General features: G+C 43.7%; 1 protein-coding gene across 1 annotated transcript; it reads right to left on the bottom strand.

The window, feature by feature from the left end:
• Window positions 1–689: 689 nt before the first annotated feature.
• kiaa0930 lies at window positions 690–16,491 on the bottom strand. Its single transcript, XM_071502063.1, has 10 exons — window positions 16,043–16,491; window positions 7,441–7,589; window positions 5,669–5,773; window positions 5,490–5,567; window positions 5,263–5,364; window positions 4,374–4,514; window positions 3,661–3,849; window positions 2,939–3,098; window positions 1,928–2,083; window positions 690–1,819 (listed from the first exon to the last, which is right to left on the bottom strand). The coding sequence occupies exons 1-10, from the start codon at window positions 16,182–16,184 to the stop codon at window positions 1,779–1,781; spliced, it is 1,263 nt and encodes a 420-aa protein (XP_071358164.1). The 5' UTR covers window positions 16,185–16,491; the 3' UTR covers window positions 690–1,778.
• Between the last annotated feature and the right edge of the window lie 305 nt (window positions 16,492–16,796).

Here is a 16,796-nt window from a genome sequence, read left to right on the forward strand (position 1 = left end):
ATTTCAAAATGATTATAATTAAATAATGAAATATTTTTCATGTTTTTTTTTTCTAAATACAAGATTACTCTAAAATGTTTAATGTTGTTTCCGTCTGTCAGTCCGTCCTGATAAGGTGACGTTTTCAAATGTGCTGATTAATCCACTAATTTCCTCCAAACTAATCACTGAAGTCATTAACAGAACAAACGTGCTGATTAATTTCAGCTTGAACTGAATGAATCTGAATAAATGCTTGAGTTTTGAGAGCTTGTGTTGGACGTTTGTTGCTTCGATGTTTTGCAGTAACAGTCTTCAGCTGCAAAGATCTGACGTTTCTTCTTTCTGACAGATAATAAAAAATTTTACAGGTTTAAACTGAAAATGAGGTGAAGAGAAAGACGAAACATTAAAGTCACACACAGTCAGATTTTAAGGCTTCAGGAGCACAGAGGGAGAAAAACCAGAGGAGTCACTTTAACTTTAAACATCAACTAATTGAAAAACCATCACATCTGTCACATCTGGATCCAGGATGTCCGCCGGCCCCGTGTAGATTCTCAAATACTAACAGTTCTGAGCTTTTTCCTCAAGTTTCCCTTTAAAATCATCATCACTGTTGTTGTTAATTCAGAAGTTTTTCAAGTCTCTTCCAGTTTGTGAGTCGCAGTTTGAAACTAAAGCCGGAGCAGTAAAAAGTCAAAGCTGGGTTTTTGTGATTTTTTTTTTTTTGTCTTTTTTTAACTTGGTGGTGAAAAGCCACAGGAGAGAAGTCGACTACAGTACGAACCATCACACAGCTGGACTCTTCACAATGCAGATGTTGTGTCTGTGGTCGAGGTCAGATCCATCTGCAGTTTGATTTTGGTTTTAAAAATAAAAAAAATTTAAATTTGAAGCAAACGAACTAAAACCAACCTACACAGCAACAAAAATAAACTGACTATAGAAAATGACTGTTTAGAAATTATTATTTCAAGTCATTCTTCAAGTGAAAATATCACATGGTTTATATTAATGAAGCTGAAATTCCAAGTAGTTGCTGGTTCAGCTTCTTTCACGTGTTCATCGTTGTTACTTAAGTTTTTAGTTTGGGATTAATCAACATGAATTCAAGCTGTGATGAACCTTTTTTTTTTTATAGTTTTGACCTTTCAGAGTCTAAATAAGAGAAATATCTAAGTTAATGACAATAACTTGTAACTGAGTCGTTTTCTGTTACAAACGTGTGAAGCGTGAACAGATGGATTTGACCTCGTTACAAACTTTTCCTCTCACACAAAAACACTTTTTACTTGACCCGTGTCAGACACAGCTTCCCGCTCCTCTCATGTTATTATATTAAAAAAGAGAAAACAAACCTCACGAGCTCCACGACGAGTCGAACAGAACCGAACGTGTCATTAAAAGCAGAACCTTCAGTCAAGGCGTCTCAGTGAGTAAAGCAGCAGGATATTTACAGAAAACGCACATTCTTCACCTACTTCCTGGTCAGAGTTCAGCCAATGCCTTTTCACACTGAGGTCATGTGATCCTGACGCCGAGCCCGTTTCCGTGGAGACGACTTTTGACACAGCAGGAACTGAAAAGAAGAAGAGGAGGCACTTCTTGAATGGCTGGTTTGTTTGTGTGTCGTCGTCCCTCCGACAGTGTGAGTGTGTGTCGTCTCCTCTGACCGCCCCTGCTGAGGGGGGGGGGTGTCGGGCTCAGTCTGGACACCGGGGGGCGCTGCTGTTCGTCTCAGTGGCCTGATGCAGGAGGCACTTGGTAGTGATGCTCTGAGGGGGAGTCCAGCCCTGCTATGTCATCAGGATGGGCTTCTGCCTCACCTCCAGGATGTCTGACACACACACACAACAACACAACAGAAACACAATGAAAGACTGAACTCCCATGAATAAAGATTAACGTCACTGTTACAGACTGCGTGTGTGTGTTGACCTCTGACCTGTGGTGATGCGGTGCAGTGGCAGCGTGACGTAGGTCAGGTGTGAGTACAGCAGGAAGTAGTCCTCAGCTCGGTTCAGCTTGAGCCAGGAGCCGACCAGAGAGCGGCCGGTCCCCGACAGAGAGCGGGAGCGGAGGTTGGTGGTGGTGTGAAGGTCTGCAACACAAACACCGAGTTCATCCTCCACCTGACTCACCTGTTCGCTGCACACAGGTAACACCGGGGGAGAGGAACTCCGACCTTTACTGAAGTAAAGTCCACATACTCTGATACAGGTTTAAGAGCTGCAACGCCTCAGAGGAATGAACACATTATTATTATTAATGCATTCATGTGTTCATTAAAGTCTGATCTCAACCTATAATAATAATTAATTACCTGTTGATTGTGTTTTCATGGTGCAGTAAAAAGAATATTTCCCTGAATTATAAAGTATCAGAAAATACTCATGTAAAGTAGAAGTACCTCAAAAAAGTACTGAGTTACTTTCCAACAGTTAGTTGGGATGAAACAGTTTAACTGAACACTGTCAGTCACTATGAGACCTGCGAAATAAAGTTTTACTAAATATTCACTAAAATATCAGTTCAGTTCTAAAATAATAAGATATTAATGTTTTGTGTTTGTCAGTTTTAAATTCCAGTTGAAATCTTTCAGTTTTCACAGACACCAAAATTTCAGACTATTATTAATAAAATGTGTTTAAAATAAAGGTCAAGAAATATTATTCCAACATTGAAGCTGCTCTCTTCAGGGAGGAGTGAACATGTCACATCCTGTTTTCAGGTTCATATCATCAGTGCTGTGAATTGTTTGACTGACGTCATCAACTTTGTGTTTCTACCTCGTCCATTTGATTAAAATGTCGCTTCCCTTCAGTCCAATAAAGTTTGGTTTAAGTTCTTCATTCCTGTGATGTTTTTCTCTCAAACGTGAAATATTTTTATTTTTATATTCCTCCCAGTGATGAAGCTGAAAACAGACCAGTCAGACCAGTCAGACGGCTCCTACCTTCGTCCTCCTCCTCCCTGAAGAACTCCTCGCTGTCGTTGGCGGAGTGAGACTTCTTCATCTCGGCGATTCGGTTTCGGGGCATCTTACGCCTCAGAGACGGAGAGAAGAAGGAGGGACGGTTCCTCTCTGGGGTGGGGGGAGTGCTGAAGGACGTCACCTGGAGGGAAACAGGAAGTCAGAACATGTCGGACGGAGCCTGCAGGATAATTCACAACTTCTTTACAGCCTCAGACTCACTTTTAATGTTTGGATTTTATTTCGACTGTTGCTACGTGTTTGTATTTTTCCAAACAACCCAGAGTCTGTTCAACGATCAGAGTCGCTTCCTCCTGGACGTCTGTGAGACACATCTGGAGGACAGACTGTTAAATGATGCATAAACCAGTCCAGCAGCATTAATTATTGATCGTGACCTGGTTTCATCTCTTTGTGTGGAGCTGTTTACAGAGACTTGGCTTTTCTGTTTCTGCAGGAAGCCACAGACAGGAGAAGTGAAACCAGACGCCTCCTTTCAGGCCTCGAAAGCTGCCAACGTGTAAACTGACCCACGGGAAGTTTGGAGTTCCTTTTAAGAACTTTCTCACTCAGATTTGACTTGAAACCAGTTTAAAAAGCAGAGAATAAAAACCTACACAACCTGACTGAACCTGACACGGTCCAGACTTCACATCAGCTGATAAAATCCACTTTACGTGGTCTGTGTGTGTTTTCGTCCTCACCCTCTCGTGCATGGGTGACACCTGGTCCTCCTCGGTGCCGCAGGGGGAGGTGTCCCCTGTCGGGACCCTGCTGACGGCCATCTCGGCGTGACCTTTGCCCTGCGGACCCTTCATCCTCACAAACTCCATGTTGTTGTACTTGTAGAAGCCAAAAGACATCCGCTGGGCCATCTTAGCCGCCACGCTCACCTGCAGGGAACAGGTTCATGAGCTGCTGACGTCGAAAGTCAACTTAGCATTTAGCATTTAGCACCGTGTACATAAAACTTGGGTTTAATTACATTGGTCTATGGACTTGAAGTGACAACAACTGGGTTTTTGAAGAGCAGAATGCTAACGCGCTTTCAGCTACAGTAAGCATGTCAATGTGCTAATATTTAGCATGTTAGCATGATATAAAGTAGCATTATATTTTGTGGTATCATGCTCTGAAGCGCTGAACAAAAATGATGAAAATATTAAATTATAAACTAATCAGCTTCTTCCAGAACTTTTGACCACATCTCATGGTCTTCCTCAGCAGATAAGGTCAAAAATGCTAGCTAGTGTCTAGTACATTAGCATTTTACATAACCATAGCTCACTTTATGTTAGCATTAGCATGTTTTTATGTTTCTGTGCAGAAAGCAGAGCCTAAGGTTTCCAGGTTTCCTGCCACAGCTGCAGGTTTCAGTGACTCCTGGTTCTGGTTCTGGTTCTGGTTCTGGACTCACCCGGTTGTCGTAGACCTTCTTGAGGGCCTCGTAGCGGATGGAGCCCTGGAAGATGACGCCCTGGAAGGTGTTGCTCTTGTCGCTCGCCACCAGCTCCACGCAAACCATCTCGCCCTCGCCCACCGTCATGTCGCTGAACACCTGCAGACACACAACAACACAACACAACGTCACAACCTGGACCTTCACCATCATCACCTCCCTCTGTCTGAGCTCCGAGCAGAAGCTGCTGCAGCTGCTGTGGAGCTGTGGAGCTCAACATGCAGTGAAGGTTTTTTCCCTGTGTTCCTCCTGTAAAAGCAGCTGGTTTTTAATGGAGAGAAGAAGCATCAGCTCCACCTGAGCACCAACCAGGAAACATCAGTGAAGGAGCTTCACCGGGAGCTTCTCCTGGAGGAACCGAGTGTGTTTCTTTATTACACTGAAACGTGAAGATGTCAGAAATGTCACAGAATGTTTTTCTCTTTGGAAATCTCAGAAAATAACTGAGGTTTGGGAAAATGTTTGTAAAGAGCTACAGCAAAGATCAGTTTGTGGTTCAGGTGTTAAATAATGAATTGAATTAATTTCTCAGCCACAAGCACTTGGTTAAAATACTGTTAGTGACAAGTGAACAGCTTCTGCAGGGAACTGTGGGAAGGCAGCAGCACTGATGATCCTAACCCTGGAACTAAAATGGACTTCAGAATAAAACTGTTAATAAATCCATTCACAGAATAAATGATGGAAAATGTGAATAAATTTCCCAGAAAGTTTTTGTTCTCTGTTAATTGATTAGTTAATTTTTGTCAATAAAGATTTAAGTGGAAAAAACCCCAGTTCACCAGTGAATGTGATAAACTGAACAGATTAGGATTATCATGTACGGTGTTGAACTCGTGTTCGTTACCTCCTCAAAGTTGTCGATCATGAAGAAGATGTTGGGGTAGCTCATCTTGGACTCCTCCCCTTTGCTGTCCATGGCGTGTTTACTGGGAGACGCAAACACTTCCTGTGAGAGGACCACAAAAAAAAACAAAACCTCTTTATTAACCTCCGGCGTGACAAACGCGGCCTGCGAGCAGCAGGTCGCCCTGCTCTGCTGTGGCGGAGCGTGGCACCTGTACGGCCGCTCACCTGACACTTCTTCTTGTGGATGTGGATGTCTCCTGCGTCTGAGCGCGTGCAGACGGCGCACGTCACCACGTAGTCCAGCTGGAAGACAGAGGAGGAGTCAGGTACAAAACATCACAACACTGACATCAAGCTGCTTCAGTGAGGGGGGGTCGAGCTGTCTTCATCATCATCATCATCACCTTCTGCAGGATGAGGTTCAGGTAGACGCTCTCCTCCCAGTCGATGTCCGGGTCTCCGAGGCCGGGCAGCTTCTTGGAGTCCCTCCTGTAGACCTCCACCTCCACCTGCAACAGAAGCCACACCCTGCATCAGGACCACGACAGTCTGACCCGGGTCCTGGATCTGATTGGTCCTCAGTCTGAAGAGCGAGGACACAGCAGAGCGTCACTGCAGCTTTAAGGCTCAGTGGACCAAGATCAGGACCGGGTCAGACCTTTATACTTTGCACTGCTGCCGCGTGATTGGCTGATTGGATAGCTGCATGAATAAGCAGGTGTACAGGTGTTCCTAGGAATCAGGACTCTGGAGACCACCTGTCACTACAGCTGACATCAGAGGGGGGGGCCGCTGCAGGGGGGTCAGACTCAGGTCACCTGAAACAGGACCTTTACTCCTCCTGGTCTGGGACCTGCTCACTGCACAGTCTCCACAGAACCAGAACAAACCGTCCACATAAAACCGTCTCTTCTTCACTGATCTGACATCAGCTCCCACCTTCCTCCTGTCGACACTGATCATCATCATCATCATCATCATCATCATCATCATCACTTATCTGAATGATTATGATACTCTACGTCTGAGATTCTGAAGGATCCTGATTCAGGATGTGGATCCTGCTCTTCAAACAGACCTGGTCCACGTGTGCCGGTCTGCAGGGAGATACGAGGTCTCCACACGTCAGGATTCAGCCGCTCACACATTCAGAGGCTGAGCGGTCACATGACGTCTCAGTCACGTGATGTTTGTTCTGTCCAGACAGGAAGTGGAAAAGGACGAGTGTGTTTACTGCGTTCCACTTCCTTCATTCCTGCTCTGCCTCGTTTCACTCTTCTCCATTTTGCTTATGTTTGTCAAAGTGACACAGTTTTGATAAAAGAAGAAGGAATCAGACGTTTAAAATCTGATTATTACGTCAAAAGATGAAGAAAAACTTCACTTGTTGAGGAGGAAATTCTCCTGTTAGAAAAAAACTTTAACTATTTTTTAATATTCTATTGTATTTATTTCTGTTTGTTTGCATCATGTTTTACTTTATTCATATTAAAGTTATTTTCATTTTCTGTAATTTTATGTCAAGCTGAAGCGTGTGTATGAAAGGTTCTGTACAAATAAAGTTCATTAGTCATTATTATTATCATTATTATTATTATTATTATTATTATTATTATTATTATATTATTACAGCTAAAAATGACTCTTGAACTTGTGATATTTGTGTCACAGCTCAGTTGTGGGAAATGATGATGATTCAGCTGGAAACTACAGGAGCTGAGTGAAAGAAAACAAAGTGAATCTGAGCTGAGGTTGATGATGAAGATGATGAGCTCATAAAAACCTGACATTTCTGTCTCGTGTGTTAATGTGAGGAAGGCTCCAGCCTCCTCATCATCACCACACACCTGATGTTTCCAACGACACAGTGTCCTGGCTTCTGTTTCTCTGTACTGTGAGACGATGATGAAGAAGAAGAAGATGAAGATGAGGGCTGTTAACTCAGCCTGGACACATAACATTAATGTGTAACCATGGCAACCAGAGACAGGACAAACTACAGAAGACAGACAGTCTGTGCAGACGAGCGCTGCTCAGAAAACATAATTACACAGAGAGGAGGAGGAGGAGGAGGAGGAGGAAGACCACCAGACCTTCATCACAGGCAGATCTGAGATGAAACATTTTCTTATTGTAAATGTATTTGTTTAACGGTGAAACGTTAAGTTCCAGGTACCTTCTTGCCCTCAGTGTTGTCGGTGCTGACGTAGGCGAGCTTCCTGCGGACGTAGAACAGCATGTCGTCCTGTCGAGGAGCCAACTTCTCCATGAAGTACGTGGAGAACATCCAGGTCCAGAACACGATGCGGTCATCCTTAAAACAGCCTGAACAAAAACACACAAGAAGAAGAAGAAATCCTTCAACGTCCACGAACACAAACCACATTCAAACAGCAGCTTCTCAACATCATAAAAATAACCGGACAGATTCAGGTGTGTTCTGATCCGTGTCTCTTCAGGGTCTCACAGTTCTACTGATTCTGAACTTTGAACTCAAACATCAAACCTTTGTGGTTCAGCACAGACACACAAAGTGTTCAGTGTGATAATAACAAAGAAAAAACACTGAAGACACAAAACAAACGTCAGTGAAACCACAGTGAAATGTGGTTTTTACAGGAGGAACCAGAACACTGTGTCAGTATTTATCTAGTGTCCAACAGGAAGCAGGAAGTCATGTTGTTGATCACTGGTATCTTTAACTTTTAAAAACACCAACTGTCATGAACATGAGGAGAAGCCTGATCCTCATGCAAACGCAGCCTCAGTAAAAAACATTTCAGCAAGACGACCTTCAACTGACACTCAGGTGTTAACACAATGAAATTACAGCTCGAGCCGATCAAAGAAAACAAGGTTAATCCTCACACTAACTTCGTCTAATTCATTCTGTCTGGCAAATTAAATGAAATCCCAATACACGTTTCTTTTCCTTCTTTTTCTCTTTATTCATCCACAACATCTGCACCTTTTCTCTTCAGGAAACCCTCATGATGTGGAGCAGTTTTTGTTCTTCGTGCTCGTCACGCTGAGCTGCTGTTGGCTGATACAGTCAGTTACTCCTGATCCTGATACAGGGACAGTATGTCCAAACACTGACAGCTGAAAATAAAAAGGTGAAGACAGAAAATCAGTCTGTCCTCTCAACACTGCAAACAGGGGCTTTTATTATGAAACGACCACAGGAGGAGGACGTTTTCAGAGGAGGCACTTTATTTTGGTCTGGACAGTGTGAAGATGTGATGGAGCCTGTGGTTAAACCTCAGACCTTCAAAATAAAGGATAAATAAATGATAAATCAGACCTTCCCCAGCTCGAACCACTTCCTGTTTTACTGTTAAAATCATTACAGGATGTTCTATTCTCAAAAATGAAATTTAACCAGAATGTTTTCTACGGTGGCCCTGAGAGTTCACATGTGCTGCAGATACTCACAGCACAATGGAAACAAGTGATGAACCAGGTCCATCAGCAGTGGTCAGACTCTAACATCGTCTTTTATTATTCCATTGTTCTGCTGTGGTGTCAGATCTGAAGTCATTTCTCTTTAAGGGCAATAAAACGCTTCATAGATTATTCACACGCTGCTGGATTGTTACACTCACTCAAACGCTCTTATTTTGAAAAATGATCAAACACCACAAGACATGAAATAATAAAAACACTCGATGTGATGAAGTCGATATGATACCGACGTGTCTCAGCTGCTCGACCACCTTCCCTCCGTCACCTCGGGGGCCGAGACACCTGCCAGCCGCCTAGCAACTGTTGCCAGGCAACCAGGCAGAGGATGACATGGCATTAAGTTAAACTTCCTGTTAGAGCAGCTGCTTCCCTCAGGTCTATAGAGCAGAGAAAGTCAATTTAAAGTTAAAACTGAAAGAAAATCCATGTGGTCCGCTTCCGTTTTTATACCGAAACCAGCGAGGAGCAGTGACGAGGGTCCACAGTGTTCTACTGAAGACTAAAGGACTTCTAGAACATACAAGAACCACCTAAAAGGACCTGCAGGTTCTGACCACTAGAACTTTCTACAAGACTGGACTCAACTTAAACTATAAACCACAACAAGCCAAAGAACAACTAGAACCTCAGTGGTGGTCATTAGAGTTCCCTGGAGGACTCCTAGAACCTCCTCAGTAGCCACTAGTTCCACCTAAAGCACCTGTAGAATTTCCCTGATGTTTACTAGAACCTCTGTGTAGCAGCCAGGACGTCCCGTAACCTTTACGACACCGACTACTCTCTCCTTGTTTTCTTTTGGTTCATTTTTCCAGACGGTGTTAAACGTCTTATTTTTGCCTGCTCCTCTCTTGTTGCTCCAGACTGAAGCAGGGTTCAGTTCTGCAGCAGCCGCACAGACACTGATAAAAGTCCTGCTCTATTTATAGCTGCAGATCCCATTTTAAAAATACATCAACTGTTATGAAGCCCGGCGCACAATCACTCTTCATCTGATGAAAGTGAACTGAAAAGGCCAAAATCCATCTCTGCCGTAACCAGGAAGAAACATCATGAGCCGTGTTCGGCTGTTGGGTTTTTATGACGGTTATATAATAAAACTTGGTGGGAGCTGAACAACGCTCCGTCAGAGCTCCAGTGACCTGGATGAAAGGATGAACAAAGGATGAGTGGATGCACTGGTGGATGGAGGGAAAAAGAGAAATGTTCAGTGGAGACTGAGTCACTGAGGTTAAAGGTTTAAACTCCATGAGTGTGGAGACTGTGATTATTGAGTCCAAACATTTTCATTAAAATATAAATTTAAATTCAGTCTCCAGCCGACGACAAAGTAAAGCACCAACATAAAGTGTGTTGTTTTTATTCTGCAGAACAGATCCACCAGATCCTGCTGGTCATATGTTCTCCATATCTGTGGAGATAAACAGCGTCTTCCCAAATAGAACTCATTCGTTGTTCTGATGACGGTGGTCACTTAAACTGCCTCCAGGACTCCAGCAACCTCCTAAAGGACCAACAGAACCACCACCTAAAGGATCTCTGATATCTCCTCATTAGACCACAAGAACCTCCTAAAGGAACATTAGAACGTCCTGAAGCTGGAAAGACCTAAAGACTTTTCAGTCAAAACTACACTCTAATATAACTGCTATGATCCTGAGAACCCATTGTACTAAATGACTAACAGAACCACCTAAAGGATCTATAGAACCTTCTTAACAAAAAAAACAAAAACATATCAAGAACCCACTGAACTGCCTCAGTGACCCCAGGAACTACCACAGGAACCCTAGAACCTCCTGAAAGACCACTAATCTTTTAAAGAACCACCACAGGACCCTGGACCTCCACCTTTATGTCTCAACAAGTCTAAAAGACGGTGGCCTGTTTGAATCAAGCTGCAGCATCTCATGAAGATAAATGTCAATATAAACCAGTTCTTCCTGTAGTTATAACAACTGGTTCCCTCTAATATCAAAGCTCCGCTCATTTATTAAGTTTCAGCTTTTTAAAGAACATCATCACTTGTTGTTGTGTTTTGTATGTGTGCTGATTATCATGTTGCTGTCCAGATAAACGGGAGGTTCCCTGCTGCTGTGAGGTGGCTGTAAACCATGTGACTGCGTGTCTCCTCTGTCATGTGTTCAGGCTGAATGAATGAATGAATGAATGAATGAATGAATGAATGAATGAATGAATGAATGTGCTGTTCTTGTGCCCTCAGTGTGTGACCATCTGAAACGAAGCGGGGAACTGATGACACGCTGCAGGTTTTAAGGTGAAGTCGTCACATGGCTCACATGGCGTCCGTCCTTTCAGCTGCGTTACTTCTTTATTCTGTCGTGATGCATTTTTTGTTCTTTTGCTTCAAACCAGAGTTTTTCAAACAAACTCAAACATCCTTAAACCCAGAGTTCAGTCTTGGGGCCACACTTTGCAGACTGGATGTGATTTCTGGTCACTGTCAATAAAACAGATTTCATACATCATACATCTTATACACATCACACAGTCAAACTAAGTCTTTTATCTTCTCTGCTTAAAGCGTCCCATCGTGTCTGGATGTGAGATTCACTGACACCTCAGGTACAAACTGCTCCATCACCATCATACACCTTTAAAGCTCCACAGTCTAAAGGCAGATGTCCATGTGTTTGTGCTTATAAAGCAGGTCTAGGTTCTATATTAATACTGTGAAAGTATCAAAGCCTCAGTCCACAGAGAAATGCACACAGCCTGTATTCAGACACTGAGCCTTAAAACCAGCCGTCAGGACTTCTGGAACTTTGTGATGTCACAACAAAGCAGTCACCACTCTCAGCCACGACCCAAGCCCCGCCCACCTGGACCCACCATCCAACCTTGCAGGATTTGGTTTCTCTGAGTGTTTACCTGAAATCTGCTATATTTTTATTGGATCACTCAGAAAACAGTCAGCCAATCAGAAGAGAGGCTCAGATCCTCTCTTCTGATTGGCTGACTGACCTGTTGTTACTAGAGCTCCAGAGAGAAGCCTGAGAGAGGAGATGTAAAACTACACTGAGATGGTTTTTGGTTCATGAATATATCTTGTGATGGAGATCAACACTTCAGATAAACCACAGAAGAAGAGTAAAACATGGAGCTTTAATTTTACCTGCGAGCAGTTACACAAAGACCCTGTACAATGTAAACAGATGGGAGGCCTCCTGCTGTGATCTCCGTCTGTCTGCGACTTCCTGCAGTCACACACACACACACACACACACACATATGTGCATACAGACTCTACTGTCATAATAAGCTGTGACAGAGACGGACTCGTGTGGATGGTAGGAAGCGTGTTGATGCCGTTTCACCGGCTCAGGTGTGATCCAGTCTGTAGTTTCAATCTCAATCAAATATTCAGCAGGTTTGTAATAATTTGTGTCTGTCACAGTGTGAGTCACGGACAGATCAGCTATTTTTACTGTGAGGTTACACTGCACTCAGTCACGTCACACGGTTGATGAGGAGCCGGTCTCTACCTGCTTCAATCGATCCATCTGCATCTATTCTCTGTTAGAGAGCCACAAACTGCAGCACATTAAAGCTGCAGACTGGTGTCAGGGTATTTATAGCAGAGCCCTGTTTCAGTATCAGGAGGTGATTAAACCTGAATCATTGATGTTCATCTCTGTCTGCTCCAGCTTCAAACTGGGTCAGAAAAAGGTCGTCACAACGTTATAGGAACATTTTGCAGAAACATCTTAAATACCTGAAATAAAAGTCTGTGTTTAAAACAGCGAGTCGACACAAACAGAAACTGATAAAGACCTTGGAGAGAACATTCTGCAGGAGAGGACCTACCTTCACACTAATGTCTCACATGGTGGATTCAGTGTAATGAAGCTCCTGACCTGCTCAGCACTTTGCTGCTGTTTAACACTAATCCTGTTTCCATTCATTCCGATCACTTCTGCTTTGCTGTTTTATTGATCATTGTAAGGCTGCCGTCAATGAAACTGTTCCGAAAAGATCAAGTGCACTTCAATGAAAATGATTCAGCTCCATTAACCTGCAGCACGTTCTAGTGACGGGAGTAAAGTTTAATGAAAACAGTCAAAGAAAAACTTAAAGCTCCATATTTTAACTTCTGATGTCCACAAGAACATCCACAGACTCCAGACCAGCTTTACAATCACAAACACAATGACATCTACCTTTATACAATATGGACCTTAAATAATACACGAGTGATAAAAACATTAAAAACATGATGGTGATAAAGAGAATAAAACTTTCTCCAAAAAAGCCCATAAACAAAATTATTCAACCAGAACATCGGCCTCACTGGTCGTTTCTCACTGTTTAATACGTTTTTGAGAAGCCTGTTAAAAGGACAGTTTGCTGGTTTACTGGTTTTTATGTCGTTGTCGTCTTCTTGTTCAAACACAGACGCTTGCAGATTCTCAGAATTAGAACCAAGATCATCGTTTACCATGAGGAGGATCCTGTTTATGTCCTTTGATACAAAGGCTGGAGGACTTTTAATGTGAAAATCAGAAAGTGTTGAGTTTTACTGATGGTGACTTAAAAGTGATCACAACACAGCAAAATCAGCTGACGCTTGTGTAACAACAGATAAAAGCAGCAGAATAAGAGTCCAGGAGAGTAAAGACCTGAGTCACTGTTGGTGGCGACTGTCAGACCTGACTCACACTCAGCAGCCTGTCGACGACCGTCCAAGGACACAGGCGACTCTGAGCGAAACAAAGACACAGCAGCTACTGTCAGAGCCGAGGAACCAGCTGCTGCACACAACACACACCAGAGCCAGGACAGGAAGGTCGGTGACCTGCAGGTACAACCAAACCTGCCATAATTTCACCGGAGCATCGAAACACCTGGAACTGACAGCCTGTTTCTACCAACAGACTGTTTCAACCTGCCTGTGATTCAGCCCCGACTCTTCTGTTCCAGCCGTCTGTAAAGTGGCTGATCTACACAAACCTGAACCAGTGACCTCAGCAGGGGTCACAGGAAGAAGAAACTCATTTAAGCTCATTGTTAAATCATGTTCTTGAACTGTTAATTAGTGGAGACAATTTACTAATATGTGCTTTTGTTAAAGAAAACCAATTCTTTAACAGTACATTGACACAACAGCTACTAAAAGTTGAGATCGTTATTTAATTATTAATTATTGATTAATCTTATTGTTCTTTTCAAGTCATTGATCATTGAGTCAAAAAATGACATTAAAAAGGTAACTATGAGGCAGGAAATGGAATTTAACTAGTAACTAGTTCCTTTCATCCAAAAACAAACTTCATTCAAAAATGGGTCAATTTAAGAAATGATTGTTCATACATCTGATTTCAGATGTAACAGAGAGGATAATCTGTGTTTTTACAAATTAACAGGGTTTTCTGCTCAATTCAGCTCACAAGTGATTCAGTTAGAAGCATCTTATTTAATTTAAACTGGACACAGAATCAGGAATAACTGTCAGAACTAGAGAAAACGTCCTTCACTACTTCCTGATTACACCTTCAAATGTCTTTTCCAAACCCAACGATATCAGCTGATGATGATGTAAAACAGAAAATATTCACACAGGAGAAGCTGGAACCAGAAGATTTGGCTCCTTAATAAATGACTGAAACTACACAGGTCCTTCATGTCTTTCACTGCGGCTGACGACAACAAAGCCGACGTGGTTCGGCCCCAAACAGAGGCCCCATGTGCTGTGATGAAGTCATGGGTCGTGAACAGACTTCTATTGATTTCTGCATCAGAACAAACGACCCACAAAAGCAAGCAGCAGGATCTGATTGTATCTGCAGAACGAACACACACACACACACACACACACACAGAGTCACTGCAGAAGGTGTAACTGCAGACCTGGAGCTTTCTATCAGCTGGTGGGTCTTCATCCCTGCTGTATAACCTTTTACCTTCAGGCTTCACCAGTCAGACACAGTCAGGACCTGATGAGGCCCTGCAGCCTGTTTACCTACAGGGCAGTCACCTGTGTGTCTTTGGGCCTCAGGCTGAACTTTGAACTCCAGGCTGAGTTGGTCTGGATCAGTCTGGATCACCAGCTGAGGCAAAGTGGGCAAATACCCCGAGGCCCCAACAGGCCCTGGTTTAGTCCACATCACTGGAGTCAACATTATTTGATTTATAAGATTTTTATAAGATCAACCATGAACTGATCTTGTTGTCAGAATCCAGTTTATGTGGAGCTCCGTGGTTGTTCAGTGTGTTTTACTGAATAACTTCCACTTTTCATCTGAGTCAGTAGCGAACAGACAGAAAACCTCAGCGAGGTCGGATCATTTCATCATTGGAGAACTGATCATTTTCATTATCAATACATCTGACAGCTGTTCTCTTCAGTGATTCATCAATTGTTCAGTGAATAAAATGTCAGAAATTATTCACTGAAGCTCAACTGAACAGACTTCTTCATTTTGTCTGCAGTAAAATATTCATTCACTATCAGAGAGGGAGTGGGGGCCCAACAACTCATCTTTGCCCTGGGGCCCCTCAGGAAGGCAATACACATGTGGTTCTGGGGCCCTGATATTTTTAATCAACCACGTCCTGATTAACCTCCACTGTCCGTGAGTTTCAACATTTCCCCCGAAACCAACCAGAGCTCCAGGGCTGAGAGGATTAACTCAATCAGGAGTCTGTTCATATTGATCATCGATCGGTCATTCACCAATCAAGTCTTTTTTTTGTTGTTGACTAAAATGGCAAAAATTCACAAGTTGCAGCTTCTGAAATGTGATTTTTTTTTTAAAAATTTAATATTTGCTGAGATTTTGAACCCTCGATGATTCATGAATAAAAATACATCATCAGACCAATAAATAGATATCGGAAATAAAACTCCTATGCATGAATAATAATATTAATAATATTAATAATAATAATAATAATAATAATAATACTTTGCTCGGGGTTTTCTTTGATTAAACTTTGATTAAAACACCCTGTATTTAGAAATTAAAATTATTATTATCTAAATGTTGACACTGTTCCTCTATAAGACCAGATCCACAGCGATGACGGGCCGAACTTCACTGGTTCCAGTTCATAAAGCAGCTGATATAGTGACCCTGGGGCCCCTGGGGGTCTTGCCTGGCTGGGGGTCCAGCCCTGTAATCTCATCTTATCCTCGGCCCAGCGCTGAACAGCGAGTCCTGATATTTAAAGGACGGACTGTCATCACTAAAGCTCATTAATCAGATATAAACCTGCAGGGACCCCCTCCCTCCATGATACCGGACCCCACACACTCCCAGGCCCTCAGTGAGTGGAAACCAGCCGGATCGTCTCACCCAGTCCGCTGATCTCCTGCCGGGTGTTGAGTCGGCTCCTCTCGTCGGCGATGGCCTTCAGCATCTGCTGCAGGGATCCGTCCCGCTCTGCGCCCTCCTCCTCGGGCCCGACGGCCTGACACAAACCGGGGAAGGACGCCATCTCCGCGCTGGGACCATGACAGTCCGGGCTAACAGCTACCGACGGCACCGGTTCACGGCAGCTAACTGAGGGCGCGGGGAGCGGGGGCGCCGAGGATCCCCTCCCGGGTTACTCCTCTAACTATCCCCGGTAAGATCCTGTTCGCGGCGGTGCGGAGCTGCCGGGTCGGTGCCGGTGTCGCCGCCGCGGGGCCGGGGACGGAGCGGGCGGGTCGGCTGCGGTGAGCAGAGCCTGGCCGTTGTTCTGAGGATCAGCTGGAAACACCCCTCACACTTCCGGTAACAACACCAGGCTCTTAAAGAGACAGCGCACCTGGACGCGGTCAGACGCTGTGGCCCGGGAAATTCACAGGTGTTACAGACGGTTGTGTCACCTGGCGGAACCAGCACCTGGGGCTGTTATTCTCCCTGTCAGCACAGCTTTAAACCCATCCGATCATTTTCATCTATATCATAATGAAAACTGCCGAAGACATGTCATCACACTTAATATTTCATGACTTGTGACTTGTGTCTCATAGTTCCGGTGCACCGGCACTGGACCAGGTGCACCTGTTACCTGATGACAGATTATTATCTGTCCGGTCACTGATGCAGTGAAACACTGATATTT

The sequence above is a fragment of the Trachinotus anak genome, unplaced genomic scaffold (genome assembly GCF_046630095.1).
Source record: "Trachinotus anak isolate AG129_WGS33_773 ecotype Australia unplaced genomic scaffold, CSIRO_AGI_Tana_v1 ptg000018l, whole genome shotgun sequence".
Taxonomy (NCBI): Eukaryota; Metazoa; Chordata; class Actinopteri; order Carangiformes; family Carangidae; genus Trachinotus; species Trachinotus anak.

Bases quoted from the DNA above. Each gene is read 5' to 3' on its own strand.
- kiaa0930 (XM_071502063.1), bottom strand. From the start codon at position 16,184: ATGGCGTCCTTCCCCGGTTTGTGTCAGGCCGTCGGGCCCGAGGAGGAG. The intron at 5,774-7,440 runs GTACCTGGAACT...CTTCTGTTGCAG, and splicing joins ACAACACTGAGGGCAAGAAG to GTGGAGGTGGAGGTCTACAG. The intron at 5,365-5,489 runs GTGAGCGGCCGT...GTCCTCTCACAG, and splicing joins TCCACAAGAAGAAGTGTCAG to GAAGTGTTTGCGTCTCCCAG.